This window comes from Aphelocoma coerulescens, assembly GCF_041296385.1.
Source record: "Aphelocoma coerulescens isolate FSJ_1873_10779 chromosome W unlocalized genomic scaffold, UR_Acoe_1.0 ChrW_unloc_scaf_1, whole genome shotgun sequence".
NCBI classification, from domain to species: domain Eukaryota; kingdom Metazoa; phylum Chordata; class Aves; order Passeriformes; family Corvidae; genus Aphelocoma; species Aphelocoma coerulescens.
The window spans coordinates 14,321,728-14,338,174 of NW_027184080.1; the positions used below are offsets into that span (position 1 = coordinate 14,321,728).

The window sequence follows — 16,447 nt, forward strand, 5'->3', positions numbered from 1 at the left end:
AAAATGCTTTAGAAAATCCAAAGAACAGCAAGAACTGTCCTTGTATATATCTGCAGCACATCTCAACTTTCATGGTCACCCAAATAATCCACCGAGTGGAAATGTGCTCCCACACACTCTTCCATCCCACCAGGGATGGCTTATGGTTCATTGCATAGACCACACATTTTCAATTGCAGGCAGCATTTGGTCCCTCTGACACACCAAGTCTTCCTCCATGAGCAAAGGAGCTGTTGCAATTGTGAACACTACTGTTCCTCAGCAGATTTTTGAGGAACAAAACATTTCTTTCTTGGTCATATTGATTATCACCATAATGCACCAAAGTTGCAAGCTGAGCTTTTAAGATCTATGAACTACCCATACATAATTTAACTCCAGAAACAGACACCATAAAGGAGGCAGAATCAACTTTCAAAAAACTAATTTTAATCAAAACAAGAAAAAAACCTGTTATCAGTAACAAGTTTATAAAACAGTGATTTAGTTACATAAATAAATTGATATCATTGTATCAAATCTTAATTAATTTCAACTTCATGAGCATGTTTACATGGGTAATGAAGTACAACCTTTTTACCTATTATAATAAATAAAATGGAGAGCATGAAATAGTTTTTCTAAACAAAAATACCTACAAACATACCTCTAGCATGTTCTCTAATGAAGGGAACGAGAGACACTGGACAACTTTTGCACCAAAACAAAAACTGTTTTAAAAAGCACAAAGATACAGAACCATCAGCTAAAGCAAAGACACGATACTGTAATCAAAGTTGGTCTTTAATAATATAATGAACAGTTTGGTAGTTAGATCTCCAGTTTGGTTAATTTAAAGCATTAAGACAAGGCAAGATAGAAGGCTGCTTTTGTTTGAGCAATTCTAGAGAAAATAAAATATATTAGAAAAATGAACGGAAAAGTAGAACAGTCATACCTACACAACTTTCTGTCCTGCACAAAGTCAAAATACCTATGCAGAATATATATTATATATATATATATATATATATATATTTGTGCACAAAGGTTAGCTTATTGTTAGCTCACTGCAAAGGCGTAATGTATCACGTCAATCATTTTGCATTTTGTGTCAAAAATGATATTTCTTTAGGTTTCCTAGGCTAGGAGGCACAAACCCCAATTCTGGCATACTGTATTCTTAATGCTAAGGCTTGCTGCTCTGGCTGTGTATTTTTTGTTGTCCCTCTTTACTATAGTGCCTGTTACAAGCATGTGTTTATGTGTGTATACATATATATACATGCATACATACATATATATATATATAAAACTTCCCCCAGTAGGTATCATTCCAACCATGCAATCCAAAAGATGGCTCTGAATAGATGCCTAGCATATAGTTCACCACCTGAGCCAACCCTGAAGCAAGGCGCACTTTAGTCCTTCAGATAGTTTTTCTTTAAAACCAAGCTACTGCAGCTTCAAGTATTTTGCATTACATAGATTTGATTTTTTTTATAAATTAACGTTAGATTTTTTCAATATTCAGACATATACTATAATATATATACAGTACAATAAATGCTTTCATACTTTAAAAAATTTATTTTGATAAATCCCTGAGAATGTATGTTGACAGTTGCTAAGTTTCCACATGCACAAGCATTGTGTGCCATGCTTCTGGATGAACAGCACTGCAAAGCCACATGGTCAGCCTTTTAACTACTAGTATTTCATTTGTTGGTTTGTTTAAATATGTTGAAATATAACGATGAGTTACAAAGGAGTAAAGCTGAATCCATTCGAGGTACTTATCACAGGATGGAGGTGTTTTGTTTGTTTTTTTTTAAAGCCATTGCAATATATGTTTTGTTTTTGAGGCTGTGAACATATACAGAAAGAACAGGAGAGTGATGTGGGCTTTTGCCACTTGACAACATATACTCAGTGTAAACCAAACCTTTTTTTAACCTCTCTCTCTCACACAAAACAGAAAAAAGGAAAAAAATTTAAACACACAAACTTTCACAACATGACAGTTTAGTTTTCAAACTCAGCATAACTATACACATATAATACCAGTGTGGCTTTGTTTCTTTAAGTTCAAAAGGATACAAAGGCAGGCTCAAGTAAAAACAAACCACCTCCTCCCTTCACGCATTTTCATCAACCAAACCGCTCACGAACCAACATCATCAGTTTCTTTTTGCCTTTGTAGATTTGTTTTAGGTTATCAATAAACTGTGTAAACTGGATGTGTCCATCATGAGCCATTAAGAAGGTCTCTCGGGCCTTGGTGAGGAACTCTATAAACTCACTATAGTGTCGTGGGCTGATGTGAGTGAGACGTGAATGAGTTGTATTAATGTAGGCTCCGATTGTGGCATCCAAGAGTTGTCTTAAAGGGGCTTTGTCCAGTGACATGAGCTTACCAGAATTCCTCCTTCCATGGAGTCCCACCATGCCAGGAGTGGTCAAAGTACACCTGCGCAAAATATCTGACAGTACTGTTGCACACTTGACACTTTTGACCACCAGAGGTATTACAGCTGCTAGCTCATTTTTCCCAAGGGAGTGGCTGAGCGCACATGCCCAGAGAACATCATTAATGGCAGGGTGTGTGTCCTGATTGTAACTCAGGTTGAGATGCGTTATGGCCAAAGTGGCCAGCTTATAGGCCCGCATAGGGTAACCACGGTGCTCCATGTATCGTGCTATAGTAAAAAGCTGTGAGTAGCTCATGCTGGTTGTAGCAGCATCTAGAACAATTTGGTAAGCAGTCTCAAAAGCTATGTGATCCTTTTCACATAGAGTCAGTGCAGAGAGGGCACAGTTTTGAGGATCCTTCATGGCACACTGTAGAGCAAGTGTTCTAGCACTGCTGGCCAGCTTCTCCTGCTGATGACAGTCCAGATGCAGATGGACAATGGTGCTGTTGGACATCACTGTTGTAGCAACAATACTAGTGGCTTCTGTTGGAGTGAAAAGCGTAAACCAGTTTTGCATTATACTATCCAGTGCATAAACACCTGGAGAGAGAAAGAAAGGATTAGGCACAACTGACAAAACCTAGCAGATATAGATGTTCAGCAAAAGAGTATATTCACAGTTCTAAGAGGTTGCCAGTACACTGAAGGAGACCAGCTTCAGCAAGAAAAGCTAAACCAGATAACATGTCTGCAAAAGGACATTAAAACAAAGCCTAACTGTGTACACTCTAGCAATCACTGAAATGCAGATAACAAAGCCTGCAAGATAAGCTTTTATCTCCCATTGAGACAACTGAGCTCTTTTACTTGTTATCTAATACAATTTGGATAACAAGTTCTGGCTCATTTGGTCTTATCACATCACTCAAAAGCAGCCCTCACACCAAAGACTTAAAAGGCAATTTTAACTTATTTTCTTAAGGTGCATCTCACAGTACAGCACATGCACAAAAGAATATGAAAGCATGCCAAATGTCTCATTTAATAGAACACCATAGCATTTAATACTAAGCACAACTTTAAAAGAAATAAAAAATCCTAACCCCTACCCTTTTCCAACAGGCTTTTCAGATACATCTTGAATCAAATTGATATACACTTGAGCATAAAGATTTTTATTAGGGAAATACTCTGAGCAATATCGTAGAAAGGCTTGGGTTGCATTAGTGTTTGGTTTGCTTTGCTTTCCAGTGCAGACGAGAGGCCTGCACAATGTCATAGCCACGTAACAAAGAAGCATTACACTCTAAGCTTGGATTTACAAAGGGGCTTAAAAAAAATGAAACCAAGAAAACAAACAACAAACAATGAGAACCCCTTCATGAGATCTTGTCTGCCGCACAGTGTGACGCAACCTCAGCATTTCATTCACCTGTTTTCCGGTTCATCTTCCCCAAAGCTGACAAGACAGTGCTCTCACCAGTCTTTTGGAGCCTCACCCTTCAGAGCAAGCAAAGTTGTAGCATAGTGTAACATCCCATAACCACTACCCTTTTCTCTGCTGCAGCCTCAAACCCAAACCCAGCATGGAGGGAAGAAGGGGAAATCTGGGTTATGGACGTCCCTACCTTGAAGGGGAAAGAAGTTACACTGCATTAATAAACTATTGTCTCACTTGGCCTGTGCCTATTCTATTATATGCTCAAAAAACCCACTCATCACTGACAATTATTGTCTTCTAAAAAAGGGATTTTAAAGAGAAACAGAAGGTGGGAAATATTTGCAGAGCCTGAGTGTTGACAAACAAGATCAAGCCCTCTAAGATTAGCTGACAAAAAGGCAGGAGCCCTTGAGAAGCATCTCAGAACATACCTATTTCTGTTGCACATGTTACCAACCACCTCACCATTTCCCGTCGTCGCCAATTCAATGTTGACAGTGTCATCCGCATCACCTATTAAAACAACACAAACAAAGTACAAATTAATCCTATTGTAAAACCAAGACAATATACCAACAATCAGGGATTTAAGTTACTCAAATACAGTGAGGTTCAAAATGGCAGCCTCTCGCCTTCTCAGCTCTGTTACGTCTTTTTAGCTGATATGTCAAAAGATTTGATAAATACTACTCAGCTGCCTTAGAAGAGCATACAGAGAGTAATTCCAACTGCAGGTCCTTCTAGGCTAGAGGAGAAAATCTGTTTTATTTGGGGAGAAGAAAAAAAACAAACAAAACCCCCACCACCCCACAAAAAAGCCCTCCTGCCTCCAACCAACAACAAAGCCCAACCAATTTTCAATTATCCAAATTAAATTATCCTGTGTCTCCTCCCTCTATGTATATAAATCTTTAAAGTGGAAACATGTCAACTCCTGTTGGGCAATCTAACCAATCAAATTTTTCCCCCATATATATTTTTTGGTCATTGACTTCAACAATACACACAGGAGTCAGAGTGTACTGTGATTTGACTGGCTGCTTATGCTGCAAAGATATATATATATACATACTGTCAGAGACTTAAATAATTCATGCCTCAAACATTGATATAAAGTTTTGCTTATTATAACAAAAACTGTATAAAGAAGCTACAACCAAAGAAGCCTCCCTGATGATAGCTGACTGAGACTTTGGACTGTAAGTTAAACCACTCAGATTAGAGAAAGGGAAAACCCATTCTTTAATCATCTCAGGCCTAGGAAAAAATACCAAGGCTGAAAAAGAAGAATGCATCCACAAGAAAGACAAACACAGCAGAGATTCTTCCCTGGCTCAGTTTGGGGTGGGGGAGACCACAGCCCACAGAAGCCAGGTTGACAGATTTCCCCCCCCCCAAAATGAGGTGGGGGGGAAGAGGTTCTGGGTGTAACCTCCAGTTAGAGGCAGTGAACACCTATCCTCCCTTACACAAACTGGCCCAGCTGTGGAACCCCCAACCCCACAGGACACATCCACAGGACATTCATGTGAGATGCAGCTGAGGGGGTGTCAGAATCCATCAAAGACCCCCCAAAGTTCCCCCCAGAGTCATTCCTGAGGCCTCGTACCACAGGACTGCATGTGATGCAACAAACCTGGAGTCTGTTGCAGAAGACAATGGCAACCCCCCCCCCCCCCCCAGGGAGGTGCCTGGGTTTTCCTACCTAGCCTGAGCATATATTAACCCATCATATTCTATGCTTTTTGGGGGGACCTTCACCACCAAGAAGACCAGATGGAGAGGATCAACGGAACATCGTTGGGATCCACGGAGTGGTGATATTTTCCTTATTCTGTCCCTGTCACTCTCTTTCTGTCCCCCCCCCTCATTTTCTATTTCTTTCTTTCTTTCTCTCTCTCTCCTCCTCATATTTGCTATCAAATAAAACCCATACTATTGTCACTGGAATATGGTCTCGTTTGCACCTTAATTCGGGCAGAGGCATTTCTAAGAATTTTAGTAACCGGATCATAACACACACTTCCAGACATATCCCAATATTCTGGGGCATAAGTTATATTCTCCTCTATACTTCCAGTTGAAGGCAGCAACACTGGAAGAAAGAGACAGGCCCAGTCTATTAATATGTGGCTGCACAGCTGGTGTCATCACCATAATTTGGGGGGTTTTGACAGTGGAATGGCCTACACAGCACTGAGCATGCTGACATCAGACAGAACTCACCTTTCTCAGCAAGGGAGGAGAGTCTTTGCTCAGGAACTAGTGGGGCTCATTGGCAGGGCTTTAAACTAGATGTAAGGGGGGAGGGGGACAACAGCAGGCTTGTACCTGGGAAGCTATGGGATGAAAGGCCAAGGTTAGAGGGATGGAGTGCAAGTGAGGGTCCTCTGGCGGTGACTCTGAAATGTGCTGGTCGCACTGGAGCACACTTGCAGTCTTATGGAGATGAGCCAGGGACTCCTGAAGTAACCGAAGCCAACAGGGAAACACCAGGGAAATATCTCAAAGAAATTAAGGGATGTTCCTCTAGGAAGGATACATGGCCAACAGCCCAGCTGAGATGCCTTTACACCAATGCACACAGCATGGGCAACAAACAGGAGGAGTTGGAAGCCACAGTGCTGCTAGAAAGTTATGACCTTATTGCCATTACTGAAACTTGGTGAGACGAATCCCATGACTGGCGCCCAACTATCTATGGCTACAGGCTGTTCAGAAGAGACAGGGGAGGTAGGAGAGGCAGAGGGGTTGCCCTCTGCATCAAGAGGTGTATTGTGAAGTGTGGGAACAGTGCCAGACACCTGGCATCCTAACCAAGATTAGAACAAGAGAATATTAACCCTAAAGGCGCTGCTAACTTGTGTGTTTGCTGAGGACGCTGTGAAAAAATTGCTTTGGTGGAAGACCACCATATGAGTGTGTAACTTACTGTGATTGAAAACAATCACATGCATGGAATGCTTGAGACATGTTTTGTGTATTACAAAATTAGCAGAGGCCCTGAGGACCAATCAGAAGGCAGTTGTTTATCTGTAACAAAATTAAAATAAAAGGGAGCTCACATGGGAAGGAGACAAGAAGAAGGGAAAAACTACACTTAGACCAGAGCTCAGACCAATTAACACCGCATCAGTGTGTTTTCTTCTCATTGCTGATATATTGATATTGATATTTTGATTTTTTATATTTAGATTATTTCTTACATTTAGATTTTTCTTTGCATTTGATGTCATTACCAACATTTGGTGAGCCGCGAGATGCAAACATATCAAAGACGTGATACTGATGACGTGGGAATAGATCACAGATGTGATACCAACATTGGGGAACTTTTCAGTGAACCACAATCCGATGGGGAGTAAGTTGCTAGCACATCATATGAAATTAGGACAGTGGTATTCACTGGACGAAGAACCGTGGGATTGTGCAGTCTAATATCATAGGACGGGGTTTCCCAGGAGCATGGACTCTACTTAAAAGCATTACAACAGATTGTTGTCAATGCAGAACATAAAATCTCTGACAAGCAATTAGAGCAACTTTTATTACTGGTTAAACAGCACTGTAATTGGTTTCCAGATGAAGGAAGCTTTCATGTTAAGGTATGGGAACATGTGGGGGAGCATTTACGAAGATGTAGACTTAGGTTTTTAGACTCCTGATTTGGTAACAGTAACGTGGAGATTTCTCATGGGTACTTTAGAGCCCCTTCGAGTAGCTGAGGCAGGGGGTGATGAAAAGGATACTGGTAATGAACCTGATGGGGATGTGTTACCGTCAGCTCCTGTTAATCCTGAAAAGGAGCCAGACCTGTATCTTCCCTTAAAACAACGCTTAGCACAACCTTTAGAACCTTCCAATACTCTCCCTCAGGTATTTAGCGAAGAACCATTTGCACCTTATGTATCCCCCCGCCCCCCTCCACCCGTCTCGGAAAAGGACCCGTCTCTCCCTGGCAATGCTCCACAATCGCAAGCGTTTATGGCACTGGAGCTCTGTAAAAGGGAAGCGTTATTGCAGGTTGATGTAACATCTTTTGCTTTTCCCGGGAAAGACTCTATTAACGCCAGCCCCATCGCCCCGGGAGCTGCCCGGCGGGTGGGGGCAGCTCCGGCAGCGCCGCCGCTTCCCTGCTCTTTGCGCCCTTGATCGGCGCAGCCCTCGGTGTCCGTCCGACCCCCCTCCCCCCCCACCCCACCCCCCGCAGCCGCAGCAGCACCGTCCAGAGCCCCGGCAGGGCACTCAACGGCAGCAGCAGCCTCAGCACGGGCAGGGGGCCTGGTGTGGCCTGCCCCCGCCCGCTTCAACCTCACGCCGCTTCACGTAGCCGCAGAACACAGCGGTGGTGCGGGCTCACGGCTCGGCCGCTCAGCACAGCGCTGGCGCATAGCCGTGGGCTGGATCTGCCTCCCGGAGGGCGCGCCTTACGCCCCTCAAATCGCCAGGGCTTCCCAGCTCAATCCGTGAATGTTTTTTCAAATAACTTTTTTACCTAATGAAACTGACTTGTATTTTAATTTTTTTTCCGGTTTTCACAAGGGAAAAGCATTGCAGCAGAATAAAAAAGGGGAAATAACAATAATAAAAAAAGGAGAAATAGCAATAATAAAAAAAATCGGATCATAAAAAAGTTGGGCAGAAGAAACAAATGAAATTACACCTGTGTTGAAAGCAACAGTAAAACTGTCATTAACTTAGGTGAAATTCCCTTGGTAGCAATTCCTGGAAAGCCCATACTTTGTATACTTTGTCTCTTTTCTGAGATTGCAGGTTACAACAATTTTCAACCCACATCTCTGAAAGGAAAACACACTATATAACTTAAAATTGGAGGACTATCTTCTACAGGAACCACATTATTTTCTGAGGCTGTCCCAGAATTAAAGATTTTTCTTCTGTGTGCAGACTGATAACATCATTGGAGTCACAAGCCTACAAATAAGAGGCAAACTTGGCAACATCAAAATTGAAACCATAGGGTAAAATTTATGTTTACTGTACATAGCCCAGTTGTTCAAAGAGCTGAGCATGTTGGCACCAGTCCAGCAAAGTACTTAGAGGATGGCTGGGTCTCCTGAGGTGCCAACAGATCACCCCAGTTGATTACATAGATCAGTGGCCTTGAAAGGTGTCCTGGTTTTCCTTCTTTCCCTGGGCATACATTTTAGAGGTTCCTTCAAGGGGATTGGACATGTCATCTTCTCTTCCATCATTTCTGGCAGTTTGGCTACAGGCAACTGGAGCTGCTTCCTTTCTGAGTCTTGCGCTCCTTCAATTCATGCACTCATGCTGCCAGAGCAGAAGTGGGTTGTCTATCCCACCTCCTCATATTTTCCCCACTATCACACAGGAAAAACCATAGCTCATCTCGTGGGATGTACCTTCTCTTTCTAGCTGGGAGACATCTGTGTCTGGTAACAGAATCTCTGATTTGTACCGCCAAGATTTGGAGAAGGCCCTCTTTAATCTCCTTCTTGAGTTCCTGGTGATTCTTCTGTATCTTACCTTCCACTTTCTGCAGACGTGTTTCCACAGTTGTGATTCTTGCATGTGTTGGGCCATGCACGGCATCTGCATATACTCGGAGCTTCACTGCCATATCCCACACGGTCTCATTCCCACCGTCATCTGGTTTCATCATTGCTAAAGCAGAAGCATATTCTTGTGGCCCAAGTCATATGAGTTTTTGCCACATCACTGCATCAACTCTGACCCTGTCTAGACTCCTCAATCCTGGGTCATTTGTGTAGACAATCTCTACCACCGCTAGTTCTCTCAGGCATTGGATCCCTTGTTCTATGGCCTTCCACTGGGTTTGCTGCATAGAGAAATCGTCTGCGCACATATATCTTTCCTTGGCGCCACTCAAGACCCGTGTCCAGAGACTGACAGAGTCAGCCCTCCTTATTATTGCTTGGTCGATAGCTGGATCACATGACAGGGATCCCAAATGCCTCGCTTCAGCACCATCGAGCATTGTATCATCACCTGCAGCATCCCAAATACGGACCATCCAACTTATTATGGATTCATCAGACCGTTGGGTGTAGTCCTTTCTTAGGCTAGGAAGGTCCTTTATAGACATGGACTCAGTAATGATTTCTGGGCCTGAGTCACTTTCTGGCTTTGAGATTCCTTCCCCCACATCATCATCATCTTTGATTGGATGATCGTTTTTGGTTGTGTGCTTTTTACTCATGGTAGGATCAACTGTCAATGGCTTAGGCTTGCTGTCTGGTTTGGCTGCAGCCTGAGTAACTGGGGTGTCTGCTGATTTATCTTCCTGGCCCTCCACCTTTTATCTGCTGCCCTACAGTATCTAGCAGTGTACGATAAGCATATGCCAAGGCCCAGCATATTGCAATGAGCTTTTTCTCATTAGAATTGTCATTGTATTTCTCTTTCAGATATTTCCCCTCTTCAGCTAGGATCGGAATTTGTTCAGTGGGAAAGTTCCAGGCTATCAGGTTAGAGAATTCCTTCAGGGTTTGGCCCATATCCTCCCATTCCCCACACCACTCAGGATTTTCCACACCTGGGTCAGGTGGCTCATCAGTCACCCTGGAAATCTCAGCCCTGATTCTAGACAAGCTGCAGACCATATAGAGGAAGTTTACCAGATAAAACACCAGGAAGGTGGTCTGTAGATACAAAAATGCTGCTAGCAAGGATTTTCTTGCTATTTTCTAAATCCGTGAGACACTTTTCTCTCTCACAGAAGAGGTAGCAGAGTTATGTAAACAATCAAACCACCTGCAACCTTGAAAAGTCTTGTTTATGGTACAGCAGAAAAATATTTTGACAATGGATGTTTTAGGATTTTAGCCAATCACCCCCAAGGGGTGGCTGATCCTTGTCCAATTAGACTATGAAGAAAAAAGTCTATAAAAGAGTTTGTAAAATAATTAAATAAATCAATCTTGCTGCACAATTCCTGCCTGCTGGATCTTCTCTCCTCCTCCTCCCTATGGCTGCGGGACATGGTGATATACCCTAGGGCTCAGGCCTGCGGCAATATTTGGTGCTGCCTGACGTGATCTGAAAGCTGCAAAGTGTCCTGCTGCTGCGAGCCAAGCCGAATTCCTCTAGAGGTACGCTGCTCCCCTTCCCCCCACCAGGACCGGGAGGCCCGATGAGACTCAGAAATGGCAAACAGCGGCTCACAAACCGACGCTGTGGTAAGGGTCTGGAAAGGTGTGTTTAGCATATTGCACACCTCCATTTCTGAAAACTCAGTTCGGGAATTATTAGATTGGGCTACCTTAAAAGGGATTTCCATGGACAGAGACACTGCCCTGGACTTTGCCTTATGGCAGGAACTTGGCTGTGCTGTCCGGCATGAACTCCTGTTTGGGGACCCAGCAGCGTTAGAATTATACCGAACCTGGCGTTCGTTATTTATGCTGCTGACCGACCTTGACTGTGGCAGCAGAGCTGGCTCACCTGTTTCAGTAATAAGTGACGGAGGAATGTCTGAGGGGGACCCCACTGACCGGGCTCCAGGGGCAGGTGATAGTGAATCTGAAAAAACACCCTCAGCTCCACAGGCAGAGCCTGCGCCTCCTCACCCTGCACAATCGCAGGACTCCCCGGCCCCCAGGGACCCTGCGCCGGCAGAGGCGGGGGTGTCGGGGCAGAGGGAGGGCACGCAGTGCGCCTTGCTGCTTGGCTCGGCTGCGGCCACGGCTTATCCAGGGACGTGGATTAGCAGCTTAGCGAATTGGACCGTGGCGGCTCCTAGCCCGTTTGCCTATGCACCAACAGAGCCAGAACTGCCCGGACATCCCTTCTTGGCCAGCGCAGCTCCAGGCGTGCCTGCACCGAGACTGCCTGGGTGTGATCCGCTGCCCTCCTTTATGCTGGACGGTTCTGCACCGCTGCAGAACCGAGCCATCGACCTTTTAATACAGCATCTGCCTTTGCTGAAAGAGTTACCGAACATGTCATGGAAGCTGGAGGTACTGCTCAGCGTGCAAAAGCAGCTGTTGGAAATGCCAGAGGCACCCTGCAGCAAGGGGTGCACCAGGCCGGCGGTGCCCACGGGAGACGAGGCTCCAAACCAGGAAGTGGCTCGGCCAGCGGCGAACGTAGAACTAGCGCGGCTGCGGGAGAACCCGGAACCGGCCACGGCTGCAGAGTAGTGGCTGGGGGCAGGGGCGCCGAACGCGGGCGGGGAGCGAGAAACAGCAGCAGTTTCGGCAGCAGCGCCGGGCACTGGCGTGGTGCAAGAGATGAGCGCAGCGCCGGTCATGGCTGCAGCGCGGGGGCCAGCGACAGCGCTGAACGCTGCCGCGGAGCAAGAGACGAGCACAGCGCCTGGCATGGCTGTAGCCCCGGAGACGGCTGCAGCAGCTCCAGTACCAGCTCGGTCGGGACCGGCCGAGACGGCATCCCAAAAAGAAGCTGCTGTTCAAACTGCAGCGCAGCCAGCTGTAGTCTGTGCTGTCTGTTCTGCTCCTAGCCTAGCCAAAGCGCCGCTCTCCGTCCACCTCTGTTCGCTCCCAGCGTCTCAGAGTTGCCTTTGCCTGATGACTCATCGTCAGGCAGTGAAGCAGATGAGGTTCTGGCCCCGGGGCGTAAAGCTGTCGTAGCCACGCGGCAAAGGAAAAGGCTGCTCCAGTCTCGCCCCTGGACCTTTCAGGACTGCACGGTAACAGTGCATTCGACCCACTACAGTCACTTCTTAGAGTCAGTTAAGATGTGAGCGTTGGAGGAGGGTGACTGGAGGTTATTGGAAACACTTGGAATGCCAAATAGATTTGAGGATTCTGGGGGTAATCGGGAAGCTGTTACACCCTATCCACAGGCTGTGCCAGAAATTCAGGATGGTAGTGACTCCCCAAAAGGGGAGATCCAAGGTTTCCCAGTGTATAAGGCACTCCCAAATTCAGGGGAGCATGAAAAGCATGAGACGATTGCTTGGAAGGTTGCACTGGATTTGCAATCCAAGGTGGCACAAGATGGGCTAGGTTCTGCTGAGGTTATGCAGATAATAAGGGTGATAAATACAGATTTGCTTTCTCCATTTGATATCAGACACTTAGGTCAAATTCTATTTCAACCTGTACAATTTACACTTTTTGAGAAAACCTGGAGAAAGCTGGCTGACAAAGCTGCATTAGGGAAGATCCAGCTCCCAGCTGCCAATCCTAGACGTGCAGTGGGAACAGATGCTTTGATGGGGACTGGTCCCTTCTCTGATCCCAGTCTACAGGGTACTTTGTCCTCTAGCGTCCTGCAGCAAGCTCAACAGGTCGGCATGACGGCTGCCCTGTTGAAAACCATAGAGTTGTCTGCGTCTAGAAAGCAATATACTGAAATAGTCCAAGGAAAATCAGTCATTCCTCTCTTTTGTAGAGAAAGTCGCTGCTTCTCTTGAGAAGCAGGTTGAGGATAAAGGGGTTAAGGCAGTTATTGTTAAGGCAGTTAGTGAGAGATAACACAAACAAGGAGTGCAGAAAAATCATAGATGCCTTGCCAGGGGACCCTGAGGTGACAGACATGGTCGAAGCCTGTGCTAAGGTGGAATCTGGGAACCAGAAAAGGTCTGCTTTGGCTGCGTTCCTGCAGCCTGTTCACACATCTTCTGGTCGTGAACCAAAGCAACCCAAACAGGCGAAAAAATGGAAGCAGCCTAAGCCAAGCCAAAAAGAGAACACACCGATCCCCCAGTGCAAGAGGTGTGGCAGACCAGGGCATTGCTCAGACTATTTGTCTTGGGGTGACGTTATGATGTGTATCCCATATCGCTGCCTATGCCCAAAATTAATTTTTGTGCCTTTCTGTGCCTCTAAACTGAGCCTGAGAGGGGGAAGGAAAAAACTGAGCAAAACTTTTTCAGGGCAGTTTGCAGCTTGTTCAAGGTCACACAGAGATAGCAGGTTTTTTTTTCAGCTGCGGGAGGAGAGCGAGGAAGCACCCGGCTTGCTGCTTTCCAGTCAGCTTTTGACCAGTTGTTTCAGCTTCTTGTTCTCCGGAGAGAGAGAGACTGAGAGTTGGACTTTGTTTTTCCTTCTCTGGAATTCCGGATTTTCTCCCTTTTATACTGGACTGTTTTTTTCAACCTCAGAGCACATCGGGAGGACTTTCCACCGGGCACAGAGGGCCTGGCCCTGGCCCAAGCCCCAGCGCCGAGGAGACCAAAGGGAGGACTCTTAACACTTTCCCAGGTTTTTTTTTCCTCCACAGTGAAACATTTTATTATTTAGCCTTATTTTCCTTTTCCCGTGTGTTTGGTAAATAAATAGTTTTATCTTCTTCACTTTCCTTCGAGGAAAATTTATTTTTTCCCGAACCTGGGGGGGAAGGGGTAGCTGTGCCTTCTCTCAGAGGATATATTTCTAAATTTGGCCAAACCGGAACAAATTTAGTGGCGCCCAACTGCGTGGCTCGAAGGAAAGTGAAAAAACGGTGCTAATTACATTTTGGTTTGAATTTGCTTATTCTGTGTTGGGGTAAAGTAATCACCATGGTGGTTGAGTTCATAATGTCTCTCTGGCTTGATGTACTCATGTCTTTTTGGTCCTTAGGCTTCATTGAGGTACTGGTTTTTTTTTGGTCCCTAGGGTTGTTTGCCTATCCACAACTTGCTCAAATCTTGTCCCTGATATGTAAATTTTACAGAGCAGGGAGACGAATCAGGATTTCTATCTTGCTGTGCTCGGTGATAATGATTTATAAGAAGTTGACAGAGGTACGGGCAGCTGTTCGGAGTGTGTATGATAAGTGGTTTCTCCGTCCTAACCCCAGTCCTAGCTTCAGTAGCCTGTTTTGGGAATTTATTAGTAATTGCACCCAGATTGTTAGAGGAGGAGGAGACGAGGTTTCCCTTCCCTTTAAATTTGATAGGTTATCTTTTGAGAATGTTCAGTTTCCCCTGGATGTTAAAGACATCATCTTCGTGGTATTGTATCTCCTAAGCTTCCTCCATATGTCTCGCAGCTTGTCTAGAATGAGAGCTCAGATTTCCAGGGTGACTGCTGAGACACCTGACCCAGAGGTGGAACATCCTGAGTGGTGTGGGGAATGGGAGGATATGGGCCAAATCTTGAAGAAATTCTCTGACCCAATGGTTTGCAAGTTTCCCCCTGAACAAGTTCAGAAACCAGCTGAGGTGGCGAAATATCTGAAAGAGAAATATAATGACAATTCCAATGAGAACAAGCTCCTTGCAATATGTTGGGCTTTGGCATATGCCTATCGCACACTGCAGCATGTAATGGTAGAGAGACAGGAAGATAAATCAGCAAAGCCTGCAGATACCCCAGTCACTCAGGCTGCAGATAAACCAGACAGCAAGCCCAAACCAGATGGAGAGTCTAAGCCACTGACAGTGGCTCCTGTCACAAGGAAGAAGCACACCACCAAAACTGATCGCCCAGTGAAAGATGATGATGATGCAGGGGAAGGGACCTCAAAAGATGCAGGGGAAGGAGCCTCAAAACCACCATCTGACTCAGGCACAGAAACCATTACTGAGTCCATGTCCATAAAGGACCTTCACAGCCTAAGAAAGGATTACACCCGACGGTCCGACGAATCCATAATAAGTTGGATGGTCCGTATTTGGGATGCGGCAGGTGATGATGTGATGCTGGACGGTGCTGAAGCGAGGCATTTGGGATCCCTGTCACATGATCCAGTGATCGACCAAGCGATGAAAAGGGGGGCTGATTCTACCAGTGTCTGGAGACGAGTTTTAACAGGCGTGGCTGAAAGATATATGTGTGGAGATGATCTCTACATGCAGCAAACCCCATGGAAGACCATAGAGCAAGGGATCCAACGCCTGAGAGAACTAGGGGTGGTAGAGGTTGTCTTTGCAAATGACCCAGGATTGAGGAGTCCAGACCGGGCCAGAGTTATTCCATACATGTGGCGAAAACTCATACACCTTGGGCCACCAGAATACGCTTCTGCTTTAGCAATAATGAAACCGGACTACGGTGCGAATGAGACTGTGAAGGATATGGCAGTGAAGCTCCGAGCATATGCAGACTCTGTGCATGGCCCAACACACGCAAGAATCGCAGCTGTGGAAACACGTATGCAGAAAATGGAAGATAAGATGGAGAAGAATCACCAGGAGATTAAAGAGTGCCTTCTCCGCGGACGTTCCCCAGAGAGAAGGCACATCCCACGAAGTGAGCTGTGGAATTTCCTGTGTGACAGTGGGGAAAACATGAGGAAGTGGGGTGGACAACCCACTTCTGCTCTGGCAGCACGAGTGAGTGAATTGAAGGAGCGCAAGTCTCAGAAAGGAGGATCTACCAAAAAGGAAGTAGCTCCAGTTGCCTGTAGCCAAACTGCTGGAAATGATGGAAAAGACGATGGCATGTCCAATTCCCATGAAGGAACCTCTAAGATACAGGCCCAGGGAAAGAAGGATAACCAGGCATAGAGGGGCCCTGCCTCTAGCCAGGTAGAGGTCAGGGAAAACCGCGTTTTTTGGACTGTGTGGATTCGTTGGCCTGGTACATCAGAACCACAAAAATATGATGCCTTGGTTGACACTGGTGCGCAGTGTACAATAATTCCATCGCAGCATGTGGGGGTAGAATCTGTTTCTATTTCTGGTGTAACAGGTGGATCACAAAATTTGACCTTGGTG

At 45.5% G+C, this 16,447-nt stretch overlaps 1 protein-coding gene across 4 annotated transcripts in view; it reads right to left on the reverse strand.

Moving 5' to 3' along the window:
* Positions 1 to 499: 499 nt before the first annotated feature.
* LOC138102790 (zinc finger SWIM domain-containing protein 6-like) overlaps positions 500 to 16,447 on the reverse strand; it is a 421,672-nt gene continuing 405,724 nt past the window's right edge. For all 4 annotated transcript variants that reach the window (XM_069000557.1, XM_069000559.1, XM_069000561.1 and 1 more), the window contains 2 exons: positions 4,266 to 4,347; positions 500 to 2,993 (listed from right to left, as the gene is read on the reverse strand). In XM_069000557.1, the coding sequence (XP_068856658.1) occupies positions 2,131 to 2,993; positions 4,266 to 4,347 (945 nt within the window). In that variant the 3' untranslated portion in view covers positions 500 to 2,130. The remainder of the gene's footprint in view (positions 2,994 to 4,265; positions 4,348 to 16,447) is intronic.